Raw genomic sequence first — 14145 nt, 5'->3', positions numbered from 1 at the left:
TTATTTTGTCACCCTCACCCTCACTCTCAGTAGAGTGCTATGGCATCACAGCTCACAGTAACCTCCAGCTCTTAGGCTTAAGCGATCCTCTTGCCTTAGCCTTCCAAGTAGCTGGGACTATAGGCCCCTGCCGTAATGCCAGTTATTTTTTGATTGCAGTTGTTTGGCAGGCCTGGGCTGGATTCAAACCCACCAGCTCCAGTGTATGTGGCTGGTGCCCTTATATGAGCTACAGACGCCAAGCCCTCATGCTGTCTTTTGCTGGTCCTCTTCCTCCACCGCTGAACTGAACCCTCTTGTTTCTACTTTGCCACTCTCCCTGCGAGTGTTTATTCATAGCCATGGGGCTACAGCTAAGCTGTTAAGACCCAACTTCTCCAGTGTAGTTTTCCTCTACAGTCCAGTTCTCTTTCCTGAGCTCCAGACCTGGAAAATCATCCATCCCACTCATGGTCCCTACACATTCTTCCCTGTTCCTGCAACCCTCAATCCTCAGGTCACTTCCTCTAGCTAGTTTCTGCTGTGGCAGACACTGTCTTTGAGTCCATCGCCTTTTTGTTGAGTTTCTGGTCTAATCACTATGCGCCAGAGCTTGCTTTGTCCTGTTGTCCCCTCAGTTTACTGAGGACTCCTTCACCACTGGGACTTGTTCTGATGTATCTCAGTGTCCCCAGGGGTAGGAACATAGGGAACGTGGAGTAGCCTTCATTACTCACCTCTCCATGAAAGGCAAGTCCCTCCTTCCACTTGTCTTCCTTTCCCAGTGAGGAAAGGGAAGGAGACAGTGAGCCTGCCCTGGGGTCTAGGTCAGAGAGGCATAGGCAAAGTGGGGAGACACCTTCCTGGTTAGGGCAGGGTTCTCTCAGCAGACAGGAACAAAGCAAAAGCAGTTTAAACGCTGACTTCAGGCAACTGCTTAAGGCCCATGGCCAGGTCAGGTCCAGAAGATAGAACATTGAAGCAAACCTGGCACTCAAGATTTCTTGAAGCGGCTAGGTGCAGTGGCTCACACCTATAATCCCAGCACTCTGGGAAGCTGAGGAGGGCAGATTGCTTGAGCTTAGGAGTTCAAGACCAACCTGAGCAAGAGTGAGACCCTGTCTCTACTAAAAATTAGCTGGGTGTTGTCAGACTCCTGTAGTTCAGCTACTCAGGAGTTGAGGTTGCTGTGAGCTAGGCTGATGCCATGGCACTCTAGCCTGGACAATAAAGTGAGACACTGTCTAAGAAAGAGATTCTTGGGTGGCGCCTGTGGCTCAGTGAGTAGGGCACCGACCCCATATACCGAGGGTGGCAGGTTCAAACCCTAGCCCCGGCTGAACTGCAACCAAAAAATAGCCGGGCATTGTGGCGGGCACTTGTAGTCCCAGCTGCTCGGGAGGCTGAGGCAGGAGAATCGCTGAAGCCCAAGAGCTAGAGGTTGCTGTGAGTCCTGTGACATCATGGCACTCTACTAAAGGCAGTAAAGTGAGACTGTGTCTCTACAAAAAAAAAAGATTCTTTGGAGCAGCCCCGACTAACACAGACACTGTGTTGCCCAAGCCAGGCCAGGCCCAGCAATGGGAGGAAAGGCTTGACTGGGTGTGGAGCCTGTCTGAGCTCCTGGCCACTCTGCTTTCCTTCGCTGACTTCTTGTGGGTTTTTGGCAAGTGGCTGCCCTTCTCGGAACATCAACCTATCCACACGATGTCGGCCTGTGTGCTGACATCCTGAGAATAAGATGACAAGGCAGGTCTCCACCTCCATCTCAAGGTCTTGGAGGCCCTGGTCCAGAGGAGCTGAGCCAAGCCAAGGCCCTGGAGAGGTGGCTGTCACTTCTTAAAACTAGATCCTAGGAACTTTCCCCTCTGGCATTCTGGGGAGGGTGCTGGTGTTTTAGCCATAGAGGCCTTCCAGGGACTACACAGCTGTGCCTGAGCTGACCAGAGCCATATCCACCAGGTAGCCACTCAGCAGACAGCATGGTAGTATGGAAGCCATACACACCATCTCATCAGATCCACCCCTCTCCACCACCAAGGGTATGGATTTTTTTTTTTTTTTTGCAGTTTTTGGCCAGGGCTGCATATGGGGCCAGTGCCCTATTCCATTGAGCCACAGGTGCCGCCCAGGGTATGGATTTTAAAACTTCATAAATTCCACCAGCATGCACTGGACAGGGATTTTAGGGTCCCTGGGTAAAGGGTGGGCCTGGAGCTGGGTTGGGCTTTTGCAGTCACTCAAGGGTCCTGACTTTGGGGACAAGCTCCTTCAGCTTGCTGTGGGCTGAAAGAAAGACAGAAACACCTGGGAAATCTCATTCCCTTTATTCTCTTCAACTAATCAACATGACCACCGGTGACACAACACTGTTATTGACACACAACACTCAAAAGTAGGGCCTCTCTTCATGGGGACCAGTCAGGTGAGTAGGGGGTTCCCTAAGTGGGGCAAGAGTGTGGGAGCTGCTCCCCTCAAGGTGGTGTCATGGAACCCCACCTCTTGGTTGTGGCGGTTTTGAGTTTTCCCACCATTCTGGATTCATGCCCAGTTCTTTCCAGTTCCTGTCTGACCTCCATATCCACAGCAGTTTCAAGTTTCACCCTCAACTCAGATCAGTTTCTACTCTCCCTTCTTTTTTCACCAATGACTCCCTGACCTATGGGTCAGGCTTGGGCTCCTCCACCAGGGGTGTGTCTGAGGGGTCTGGGCCTGGGGTTGGAGAAGGTTTGGCTACACTGTGCCTTCTAGACTACCTTCTGGTGGACAAATGCCCTGACCTCTGGGCTTGAGCCAGTCAAAGGGACTCTGGATGCTGCCACCTGCCTGCTGAGCTCGTTCTCAAGATGTAGCTCACCCTAGGAGGGAAGCATTTGGTTAAAGGAGTTTGGAGGGTTGGGGCAAGAGAACAGGCCACACCCCAGAAGTCTCTGACTCTGCCCCTTCCCTACTGTAAAATGCCAGACCCCACAAGTCATGTTCACATCATCCATTCAGTACCAGAGCCAAGGCGTCCCTACAACATGCGAGCATCCTACTATATGTGCTACACCCTAGTCCTCAACAGGCCTACAGCTGGCCTTCATCTACACTGACCACCTCCCCCAAGACTCCCTCCTCTGAGCCCCAAAAGCTGCTTCCAGGATTCTTACGGAGGCAGATTCCTCAAGCCTGTTTCTGAGGGAATCTGTTTCTAGCTTTTCAAGGGGTTTGTCTCTACAATTTAAGTGTCTGTTACCATCTTGGGGTGGGAATCTGCTTAGGATTAGAGGGTTTATCCCCTCAGTCTCACAGGGACACCCCCATAAATGTCAATTTATGTCAGTAAGAGATCTGCAGGCAGGCTTCTCCCCTCAAAGTAGTGCTCTCCTACCTGGCACTTGGGTGGGGTGGGGCTTGATAAGATGTTATCAAGTTCTCCCCACAATCATGTGAGACCTGTCTTTTCCCTATCCTCAGCAGGCCTGTTTCTTTTCCCATAAATGTTCTAGATTTCAGTCCTTTTAAATTTGAGGGTCATCCCTTTAGGGATGGATAGATGAAGGGTGAAGGATTTTCATCTTTTGAACTTTTAGGTAATGAGATTAGAGGTCTCTTCCATAGCTCTGTAGGAATTCAGGTCACCACTCTCCAGGGACTCAACTTCTGAAGGGCCACCTCACCTGGTGTCTCTTAGTCCAGAACAGTGCATTACTGGTGCCAGCATGGAGTCAGTGAGCACTTCTTTCCAGCACTGAGCAAAGTCCTCTCCTTTTGTAAGGGGCTCCATAGTTAGCAAGTGAGAGTCTTGTCACAGATGTTTCTCTTTAGTTTTCCACCATCTTATAGGGCAATAATCTGGCCATTGCCACACACCTCCAGTCACATGAGCAGATTTGGCTGGGTTTATGGAAGTCTTTGTGTGGTGCATGAGAGGAGATGGGCCTGGCAGGGGAGTGTTTCTCATAGTTCTGTATCCCTCTGAAGGTTTCTGGCTAAGGAGGAGGAGCAAAGTGGGTAGAGTCCACCTCTTTCCAAGGATATTGGACCATGTCAATACAAACTTAGAGGGCTTCAGGTACAGGTGTGAGGAAGGTGGGCCATAGACTCTCCAGGGACCTATGGTTTAGTCTGTGGAGTGTGCAACTTCCACCACCCAGGGACCACTTATCCTGCAGGCAGCCTTGCTACCAGCTCAGATGAAAGGCTGAGGTTTGAAATCAAGGTGCTTGCTGGCTGATCAAGTCTTTCTGTTGACTTGCCGTCTCTTGTTGCCACACAGAATGCACATGTGGCTCATGCTGACTTGGAGAAGAGAAACTTAGGGAGGATAACCGCACACAGGCCTAGAGTCTTGAAGGGTTTTATTCTTTGGAGGTCAACTAGCAGCGGTTCACCCTCTCCACTGAGGACAGAATTCAAGGAAATGGGCTGCCACTTCAGCAAGACTGGTGGCAGTTAAGATTTCAGGAAAAAACTCCTGACAGTGAGACCTGAGAATGTGGCAGGAAGTACCCCCCAGTCCTGGAGGCCTTGCAGGGGCTGGGGCAATGGCAGTCCTGCCTGGTTCGGGGGCCTGAGCTGGGATGTGCTTGCACTTGCAGTTTAGCAAGTTCCTGGGTCCATCTAAACAGTTTCCCCATCTTGGTTTGTTTCTCTCAAAGCCCTCTAACAAATCCCCCCACACACACACAGTCTTTCTCCTAATTTTTATGCTGGTTTCTCAGTATTCTTACACTCAATTTTTTATACACCCAAAACTTTAGCCTTTAGAAGGCTTGATAATTTTTTTCTTCCCTATTTTCAGGTTCTTTTTGATAAAGGGTTCCCCAGGCCTCTTTCCCTAACACACACAATTCATCTAAGATTGGCTTTATATGCCAAGGAACCCCAGTGCAATGAGCTGGACTTTATCTTACTCGTTTTTGGGTTTCATCTCCTATGTGGGTTTGAGAGCTCCTCATCACTTCTTTTCCTCCTCTTTGTTTTCTTCCTTTTCCAGTTCCACCCAGTTCTCACGCTACTCTCCAGCTGGGCATTTTCCTCAGTGTAACTGTCCAAGGCTGCTGGGAGAGAGGCGCCCTCCCATGCTCCCATAGGAGAGAACACTGTGGAACAAGTGTGTGGGAGGTGTTTTCTACACCTTCTGAGGTTCACTCCTCCCAAGTCATTCCCATTGCTGTATTTTCTGCACTTCCCTGACCCTATAGGATTTTGATAAGGATTTTGATATAGGGTTGTCTAGAGACATATTGGGGACCTTTTCCTATAATAGGGCTTTTATCCACTATGGTTTACAGGGTTTTTCTGCTACAGACTTAAAGGGCTTTTAAAAAAATTTTTCCTACATATTTATAGGGTTTCTAACCCAACAGTTTTTCTCTACTGCCTTATAAGTGGCTCCCACCAATTTATAGGGTTTCTCATTACTGATGTAAAAGCACTATTTTTGCCCAGGGTTTTCTTCCATTCTCTACAATCTGATAGGGTTGTCCTCCTTTCCCCACATAATATTTTTGGGGATCCAGTGTTCCTTTGGGGAGAGAGAGGCCCTAGCCTCCAGCCCAACTTCACAGGGAGACACCTGGGTGGCAGCTCCTATGGAGGAGGAGGGCTGCGACTTCTGTGAAGCCATCTCCACATTCGGGACACACATAGGGCTTTTCTTCCAAGAGGGTTTTGGGGCTTTCCCCTTGCCTGTGGCTGCTGCTCCCTGTAGGGATGGGGTCCTCTCCCTCACTTTCTTGGCTTGTGGACAAGGTGGCTGGCTCTGGAAGGGGGTCCTCAGGTCTGGGGGACTTTTCTTGGGTGTGGGTTTCTTGGTGCTGGATCAGGGCCATGCGATCCAGAAAGGAGGCCCCACAATCAGAGCAGCTGTAGGGTTTGGCCCCCAGGGGACTCCTGAGGTGCTCCAGGAGGACGGAAGAGCTTTTTCCCAGCTCTGAACTCTTCTGGGAGCTCTTCCCACCTGCATGGACTTTCTGGTGCAGCAGCAGCTCAGAGCTGAGACCAAAGCTTTTTTTGCATTCAGGGCATTTAAAGGGCTTACCACTTAGGAAGGGACTGGGCCCTGCTCCTTCCCCTAGGCCAATCCTATAATCAGGAAAGAGAAAGGGCTTTTCATTGCCATGGGTGAGCTGATGTTGGAGGAGCACAGAGCGATCCAGGAAGCTTTCTCCACAGTGGGAACAAATATAGGACTTGGAGGAAAGCAGCCCCAGCCTTTGACTGAAGCTCTCTTGACCCTCGGGCATTTTAGAGGGCTGTCCTGGGGGATCAGCTCTGCCCTCTGCAGGACCTGGGTAGGAGTTCCCGCCAAAAGGGAGCCTTGGGGGTCGGAACTGAGAAGGTTTGGGGGCTGGGTGTGCCATGTGACCGTCTGCATTTTTATAGGGGTTTTCTCCAATATGGATCCTCTGATGCTGCATGAAGATGCCCTCATCATTGAAGCCCTTTCCACAGACAAGACACTTGTGTGGTTTAGCTCCAGGTGGTGGAGTCAGCAGGGCGGGATCCCCAATCCCCAGCACCGTGTCGCCCTGAGTTCTTCGGGCTGGGGTCTTCCCTCTCTCATGGATCACCCGGTGCTGCTCCAGCTCGTGCGCCTCCAGGAAAGCCTTTCCACAGTCAGAGCACACAAAGAGGTTCTCATCCATGTGGGTGCGGACGTGAGTGATGAGGTTCGAGCTCTGGCTGAAGCTCTTGCCGCACTCGGGGCACTTGTAGGGCTTCTCGCCCGTGTGTGTGCGGCGGTGCTGGATGAGATGGGAACTGCGGATGAAGCTCTTGCCGCAGTCGGAGCACTTGTAGGGCTTCTCACCCGTGTGGATGCGCTGGTGGCGGATGAGGGTGGAGCTCATGATGAAGCTCTTGCCGCAGTCGGCACAAATGTAGGGCCTTTCCCCGCGGTGGATGCGCTGGTGGTTGATGAGGTTGGAACTGACGCTGAAGCTCTTGCCACACTCAGGACACTTATAGGGCCGCTCGCCCGTGTGCGTGCGCTGGTGCCGCAGCAGCGTGGCACTCAGGGTGAAGGTCTTGCCGCACACGGGGCACTTGAAGGGGTCCTCGCGCAGATGAGTCCGCTGGTGCTTGATGAGGGTGGAGCTGTGGCCAAAGCTCTTGCCGCACTCGAGGCACTCGTAAGGCTTTTCGCCTGTGTGCGTGCGCTGGTGCTGCGTCAGCTCCGAGCTCTGGATGAAGCTCTTGCCGCACTCGGTACAGCGGTACGGCTTCTCGCCCGCGTGGATCTTCTGGTGCTTGAGGAGGTTGTGGTTCTGGCCAAAGCGCTTGCCGCACTCGGGGCACTTGTAGGGCTTCTCGCCTGTGTGGGTGGCCTGGTGCTGAATGAGGTCCGAGCTGCGGTAGAAAGCCCGCCGGCACTCGCCGCACTTGTAGGGTTTCTCGCCCGTGTGGGACCGCTGGTGCTTGATGAGGTTGGTGCTCTGCGTAAAGGCCTTCTCGCATTCGGTGCACTTGTAGGGCTTCTCGCCCGTGTGTGTGCGCTGGTGCTGCACCAGGTTGGAGCTCCAGCTGAAGCACTTGCCGCAGTCGGGGCACTTGTAGGGCTTCTCGCCTGTGTGCGTGCGCTGGTGCTGCACCAGGTGCGAGCTCTGTGTGAAGCTCTTGCCGCACTCAGAGCAGGTGTTGGGCCGCTCGCCTGTGTGGATGCGCTGGTGCCGCAGCAGCTTGGACCACTGGCTGAAGCTCTTACCGCACTCGTTGCAGATGTAGGGCTTCTCCGCCCCAGACGGGCGGCCCTGCACCAGCTCCCGCAGGCTGGGCTCATTGGCCGCAACCACGGGAGGACTGTTCCATGTGGTGAGGGTCCCCCACTGCCAACTGGCCTCACAAGCCTTGGTCCAGTCAGATGGGGTAGGGACTACCTCGGGGGCTGGAGACTCCAGAGAGGTCTGGTGGTCCAAGGGGCTGGAGTGACCCAGTGGGGTTGAGGGGTCCTGGGGAACTGAGGGATCCTGGGAAGGTCTCTCCAGGGACATCTCTGGAGGGTCCTTAAATTCTGGACTCTGAGCTGGATCTCCCAAGATGATCTCCTCCCCAGAACTTTCCTGCTGAGGGCTTTCTTCTTCATTCCCACTCTCAGCACCTACAGAGAGAAAGGGAGTCTCCAGCCCCCATCTCCTTTCAGAACATGGGGTCTGGTCTCTCCACACCCCCTACCCGTTTCCCCCAGAGTCTGGGCTCCTCCCTGAACCAGAGCCACTGTCTTGGCAGGACCACAGTCCCTTCTGTGCCCCTCACCTCTGTGAGCATCGCTGGGGCTCTGTTCAGGGCCCTGTGGATCTGGGCCCCACAGCACAGTCTCAGGCTCCATCCCAGAGCTCAGGACTGCAGAGGATTCTGGGGACCCTGAGGGGAAAAAGAGAGATGAACACACAATGGGAGCTGATTTTACACTTTACTACCCTGCACCTAACTCCACCCCAGACCTCTTAGTGAGTTTCAGTGTTCTCTCACCCCATTTTCTGGGCACTGGTTTTCACTGTGGCCCCCTTCCACTGCAGGCCTGATTCCTGCTCCAGAACTCAAGAGCACAACTAAGCAAGTAGGTGAATTTAATAAGAGTGTAATTAAAAACTCATCACCCATAACCCTTTGAACCCAGACTGGGGGCTGGAGAGGTGTCTGACACCCACAGGGGAGGGAGGTTTTCACCCCACACCTCTAATACCCAGAGGCTGGGAAACCTGTTATTTTGCTAATCAGAGGAAGCTCATTAAGACTCTAATTTTCCTCCTTAATGGGGCTGCTAATTGAGACCAATAAACTTTTCCCTTATGTGCCCTAGAGAGAACCGAGGCCACCTAGGACACTGAAGGGGTTAAAAAAAAAAGAAACCACCCCAATTTCCCAGAGGGGACAGAGGCCCTCCAAAAGGACTGGGGCACTTTCCTTTTATCCAAGCACAGAAAGGAGGTCAGGCCAAAGGGGGGGGGGGGTAGTTTAAAGCCTCAGGAGCTTCCATGGGAAGCACAGAAAGAAAGGGAAACAGAAAGGAAAAAGAGAGAATGGAGTGTGTGTAAAACACCTGCATTTGACACAGGGCCTTCCAGGCTGTCCTTTCTCTCAACCAATTGTCCCACAACCCCACAAGGACACCCAGGAATCAGGTTGTCCATTTTGCAGATTAGTAAATCAATACCTGGAAAAACTTCTCCAAGGTCACAGGCTGGGAAGTGGCAGAGCTAAGACCAGAAATGTAGGGTTCTTTGTCTGGCTCGACCCTGTCTCTTGAGAGCACATGGTGACCTTGGGTATCATGTGAGACTCATACTCATGGGAGGCTGGCAGAAGACAGGTGATGAGGAAAGCTGAGGGCCTGCTGACTGAGAGAATGGGGTGGAGAAATTCTTGGGACTGAAGTTTCCTTGGCTGTAAAAGGGAGGGATTGGACTGTGACTAGAATTGACCATCTGCATCTATGAGTAGAAGCAGCTCCCACACCACAACCACTGAAGCCCTCCATTATCAATCAGTCCCATCCTGGGACTCTTTCTTCTGTCCCTTTTGTTCTGCTTTGTTGAGGCTGTATCCCAAGTCTAGGACAGTGCCTAGCACGTAATAGGTGCTCCAGAAAAGATGAATGAATGAGATGCCCTTTGGTCTTGGAAGACCTTTTTGGTACAATGACTTTAACGGTCTGCTTGCAAGGGGAGGGCAGGAATAGGAAATGCAAGTGCCCCCCACTCCCCATAAAACACAGCCAGCTGCCACTCCAAAAATGATTCCAGGCTGAGAAAACAGGGCCACAGGAGATGTTACCTCCTATAACATCTACACTCTCCAGAGAATCCCTAGTTAGGGTGTGAGTTTTGGGTGGCTGTGTGGGATGGGCACTGTTTGCACGGGGGCAACAGTGCAAGGGAGACATGCAAGTATTCATGAGGAGGCAACTGGAGGTGGGAGGTGACCAAGGTGAAGCTATAGCCACCTGCACCCTGCTGAAGAGCTGTAGGAGGGACAGAAGTTATGTTTTAGAAAGTAAATTAATTTCTTCTGTCTTTGCGCTACTTAAGGCTCTGTGAATCCCTCCTCCCCCATCCTTAAGTGTCTTTGGGGAGGTGGATGCAGGGACCACCTTGGGGGCTGCCTGACTGTTCTGTGGAAGCCAGGAAGGATGCCCTGCCCTGTTTACTAAAGACAGGTAAGAGCTTATGTACCTTGATTGTCTGAGAAGTTCAAAGTCGGTGGTCCAGAGAAGGGAAGGGGTTAATGACAAGGCCAACATGGAGCAGGAAAGCAGGAAGACCCAAAGAGGCAAGAAATGCTAGGAGCCAAGAGGAGCAGCCTCAGACCTCCCGATGGCCTCACAACGGAGGGAGGGGAGGAGGAGCCTGCCTCTGGGAGAAGTGTGGGGAGCGGCCCAGGGTGACCCTGACATGGAGGCAGCGGGAATGCTGCCACCCTGGCCCTTGGCTACCCCGTCGCGCCTGCTCTAGGCCAGACCCTGGACTTCTGCTCCACCAGAGCAGCGACTCTCTCTTCGGCTCCCAATCCCAAGTCTGGGCATCCTCCCTTCCCCAGCCCCCTGGCGCCCAGCATTCCCGGCTCTCCCGGCGCCCGGCTCCTTCCAGACTGCGGCTCTCAGCGCCCGGCCCCAGCCTCGCCGGCCGAATTCCCTCTTCCCAGAATGCTCACGCCCTCCCCCTCCCCCACAGTCAGACCCTCGCGCTCTTCCCAGAATCCTCCGGCCGCGCGGCCCCCTGCCCCGGCCCCCACCCCTGCCCGCGGACGGAGCGGGGATGAGGGGCTCGGGCCCTGGCGCCGGCCGCTGCCTCCCGGGCCCCATTGTTCCCCCGCGGCTGTCCCGGGCCCTCCGGGCCACCCCCCCACCCCGGGAACCCAGGCGTCCCCAACTCACGGCTCAGGGGTCCAGGAAAAGCCGGAAGGCAGAATCCAGCCCCAGGGGACTTAACCCCTTAAATGCCCTGCCTCGGGGGGCGGGCTTAGATGCCAAGGACTCTGGGGTCCTTCTCAAGGGGTGATTCCAGGCTGAGGACCCGGGGACCAGTTCAGGGTGACTGGGACGGAGCAGGAAGTGACCCCAGCTTCCCGGGCCCCTCTAGCCTGGAGTCAGAGCATCAGCTCTATGGGATTTAACCCTTTGCTTCCCACAGTCTGGGAAAAAAGGGGACAGTAGTAGGAACCGGGAGGAGGGTGAGACGACACCCCTCTTCCTGTGTGAAGTGGGAGTGAGTAGGTGAGATGGCCACTGGGGGAATGCCTGATGCCAGTGAGGGACTGAATTGCTGGCCTCTCTCCATCTCGCAGGGTCTCAGCCAGTTGTGCAGAAAAGCTCTATCTTAGATTTGGCCACTGCTGGTCCCCTGGGGCCGGCCTTTGTTTGGACTCTCCCTGGGACGGGGCTCCCGCTGCCTAGGTTCTGGGGTGGGACAAGGGCTGGAAGGGAAGACCTGGAGAGGTACCTACCCACAGACTAAAAATGAAATAAGTCATAACAACAATACTTTGGGCTGAAGGGACAAGCACTGTCAGGAAGGATTTGTGACAGCCTGTGCTCTTGGCCCCTCTTTCCCTATCAACTCTTCCTCAGAGGAGGAAACTGAGGCCCATGGTGCCAGGAGAGAACCCAAAAGCAGTTCCCTGGCCAAGGAGGGAGAGCATCTTTCCCAGTAGCTCACAAGGCACCCAGCTCACAGCAGGAGAAACCTGAAAAAACCCAGGAACACTAGTGGCCTCCCAAAGTCCGGGTCACCTGCATTCCCAATTTTTACAACCTTTATCTCATTTCCTCTTTGCCATAATCCAATAGGCAGGACTGTATATTATCCCCATTTTACATGTGAGGAAACCAAGGTGTAAGAAGCAAGTAACATGATTAAGGCCACAATATTCTTTCAATTCAACATGTTGACATATCATTGTATTATTCCTGAGCACTAAATGTTGAATATGAAGATGTGGATAACTCAGAGTTGTATGAGACGCACTTTCTATCCTCAAGAAGTTTGACGCTGTGTGTGTGTGTGTGTGCCATGAAGGAACCCTGAGGAACTTGCAAGGACTAGCTGTTTAGAGATGTGAGGGAGCTGGGGAAGGGGCACCAGAAATTGCTAAAGAGGAGGCTGCTCCTTTGGGCCTACATCTGTGGTTCAAGAATGTGGCCATCAAAAAAGGTCCAGCCAGGCCCTGCCTCTGCTCATTTCCCCCTGCCAGTTTCCTTCATCCACCCTCCCATCCAAGCACATCTCCATCCTATCCCTGGTCCTGATGGTGGACCACTCACTCTCACCTCAAGACCTTTGCCCCTCCTGGACCCCTGCCCTGCTCTGTTTCTCCCAGCCTCTGGCAGGATATTTAGATGTTGACTGTCCATCCACAACCCACATGAACCTGAAAAAGCACATGTTAATAATGTCATCTCTTCCTGGCAGGGGCTTTGTCCCTTCTGTATTCACTGCTGTATCCCCGGTGCCTACAACAGAGATGAGCATGCAGTAGGTGCTATTTGCTAGGTGGGCTGCCAAAGCCTGGCCTGGCCCTAGGGTGGCAGGTCTATAGGAAAGCTGCATCTTGGAGGCTTGCAGAGAGTTGAGTTTGGAAGCCTAGCTCACAGCAACCTCAAACTCTTGAGCTCTGGTTCGGCGCCCGTAGCACAGTGGTGAGGTCGCCAGTGACATACACTGAGGGTGGCAGGTTCAAACCCAGACTGGGACAGCTGAACAATGACAATTGCAATAGAAAATGGCTGGGCATTGTGGTGGGCGCCTGTGGTCCCAGCTACTTGGGAAGCTGAGGCAAGAGAATTGCTGAAGCTCAAGAGTTTGAGGTTACTGTGAGTAGTCATGGTACTCTACCAAGGGCAACATAGTAAGACTCTGTCTCCAAAAAAAAAAAAAAAAAACTCCTGGGAGGCGCCTGTGGCTCAAGGAGTAGGGCGCTGGTCCCATATGCTGGAGGTGGCGGGTTCAAACCCAGCCATGGCCAAAAACCACAAAAAATTAAACAAACCAAAAAAAAAAAAAAACCAGCCTCTTTGGGGCGGTGCCTGTGGCTCAAAGGAGTAGGGTGCCGGCCCCATATGTCGGAGGTGGCGGGTTCAAACCCAGCCCCGGCCAAAAACTGCAAAAAAAAAAAAAACTCCAGGGCTCAATCCTCCTACCTCAGCCTTCTAAATGGCTGGGACTACAGGTGCCCACCACAACACCTGGCTTATTTTTCTATTTTTAGTAGAGATGTGGTCTCTTTGCTCAGGCTGCTCTGGAACTCTTGAGCTCAAGGGATCCTCTCACCTCGGCCTCTCAGAGTGCCAGGATTACAGGTGTGAGCCACCGCACCTGGCCACCTTGCTAACTGAATACTGCTATACTTTAAAAATCAGTACCTTGGCTTGGTGCCTGAGGCTCAAGTGGCGCTAAGGTGCCAGCCACATACACCTGAGCTGGCGGGTTTGAATCCAGCCTGGGCCAACCAAACAACAATGATGGCTGCAACCAAGAAAAACAGCCGGGCGTTGTGACAGGAGCCTGTAGTCCCAGCTACTAGGGAGGCGGAGGCAGGAGACTCGCTTGAGGCCAGGAGTTGGAGGTTGCTGTGAGGGCGACAGCTTGAGGCTCTGTCTCAAAAATAAATAAATAAAAATAAAAATCAGTACCTTGCACATTAAAATCTGAATTTCCTACTTCTCTGGAAAATCCAAAGTTGTGACAACGTGGCCCACATTTTCCCATGTCAATAACTGACTATAGCTAGGCAGTAGCTTCCTTCTTCACAGGGCACTTTGACTTTCTGTTTTGTCACAGTCCATGTCACTCCTACTGTGTGCTGGACCCTGATGCAGAGAGGTGGTTTCATTTTATCAATGGTCCTTCGCTAGTAGTGTTTCAACACATATTTAACTGTAGGTATTGATTCTGCACCCCTTAGTCTATGGCCCCCAGGTTGAGAATAACAACATGAGGGTGATGTCTTCTGACACAGTTACATTTATTGAGTACTTATTATGTGCCAAGAACTGTTCCAAGATTTTTTTTTTTTTTTGCAGTTTTGGCTGGGGCTGGCACCTCTGGCAAATGGGGCCAGCGCCCTACTCATGACACCAGTGTTATATCCCAAGTACAGAGAGTCACTGACACACATATTATCATTGACAAAGCTAGATTCAGAGCTGTGGGTTCAGAGTCACTATGACTCCTAAGGACAACT

The 14145-nt window shown here is 52.6% G+C and overlaps 1 protein-coding gene across 4 annotated transcripts; it reads right to left on the bottom strand.

Annotated features, from left to right (window-relative positions):
• Positions 1–2291: 2291 nt before the first annotated feature.
• On the bottom strand, positions 2292–11827 carry ZNF629 (zinc finger protein 629). Of its 4 annotated transcripts, none has more exons than XM_053555036.1 (4): positions 10841–11827; positions 9122–9305; positions 8221–8328; positions 2292–8065 (listed from the first exon to the last, which is right to left on the bottom strand). In XM_053555036.1, exons 3-4 carry the CDS (start codon positions 8291–8293, stop codon positions 5529–5531), a joined length of 2610 nt encoding a protein of 869 aa, XP_053411011.1. In that variant the 5' UTR covers positions 8294–8328; positions 9122–9305; positions 10841–11827; the 3' UTR covers positions 2292–5528. The 4 variants fall into 4 exon arrangements, with proteins under 4 accessions (XP_053411011.1, XP_053411010.1, XP_053411012.1 ...); XM_053555035.1 differs by lacking the exon at positions 10841–11827 and adding an exon at positions 10140–10732 and having other exon boundaries at positions 9122–9351; XM_053555037.1 differs by lacking the exon at positions 10841–11827 and adding an exon at positions 10140–10732 and having other exon boundaries at positions 9122–9263.
• Between the last annotated feature and the right edge of the window lie 2318 nt (positions 11828–14145).

Source organism: Nycticebus coucang, chromosome 12, assembly GCF_027406575.1.
Source record: "Nycticebus coucang isolate mNycCou1 chromosome 12, mNycCou1.pri, whole genome shotgun sequence".
NCBI lineage: Eukaryota > Metazoa > Chordata > Mammalia > Primates > Lorisidae > Nycticebus > Nycticebus coucang.
Note: the sequence above shows the minus strand (reverse complement) of the source record. Positions and strands in the feature narration are given on the sequence as shown.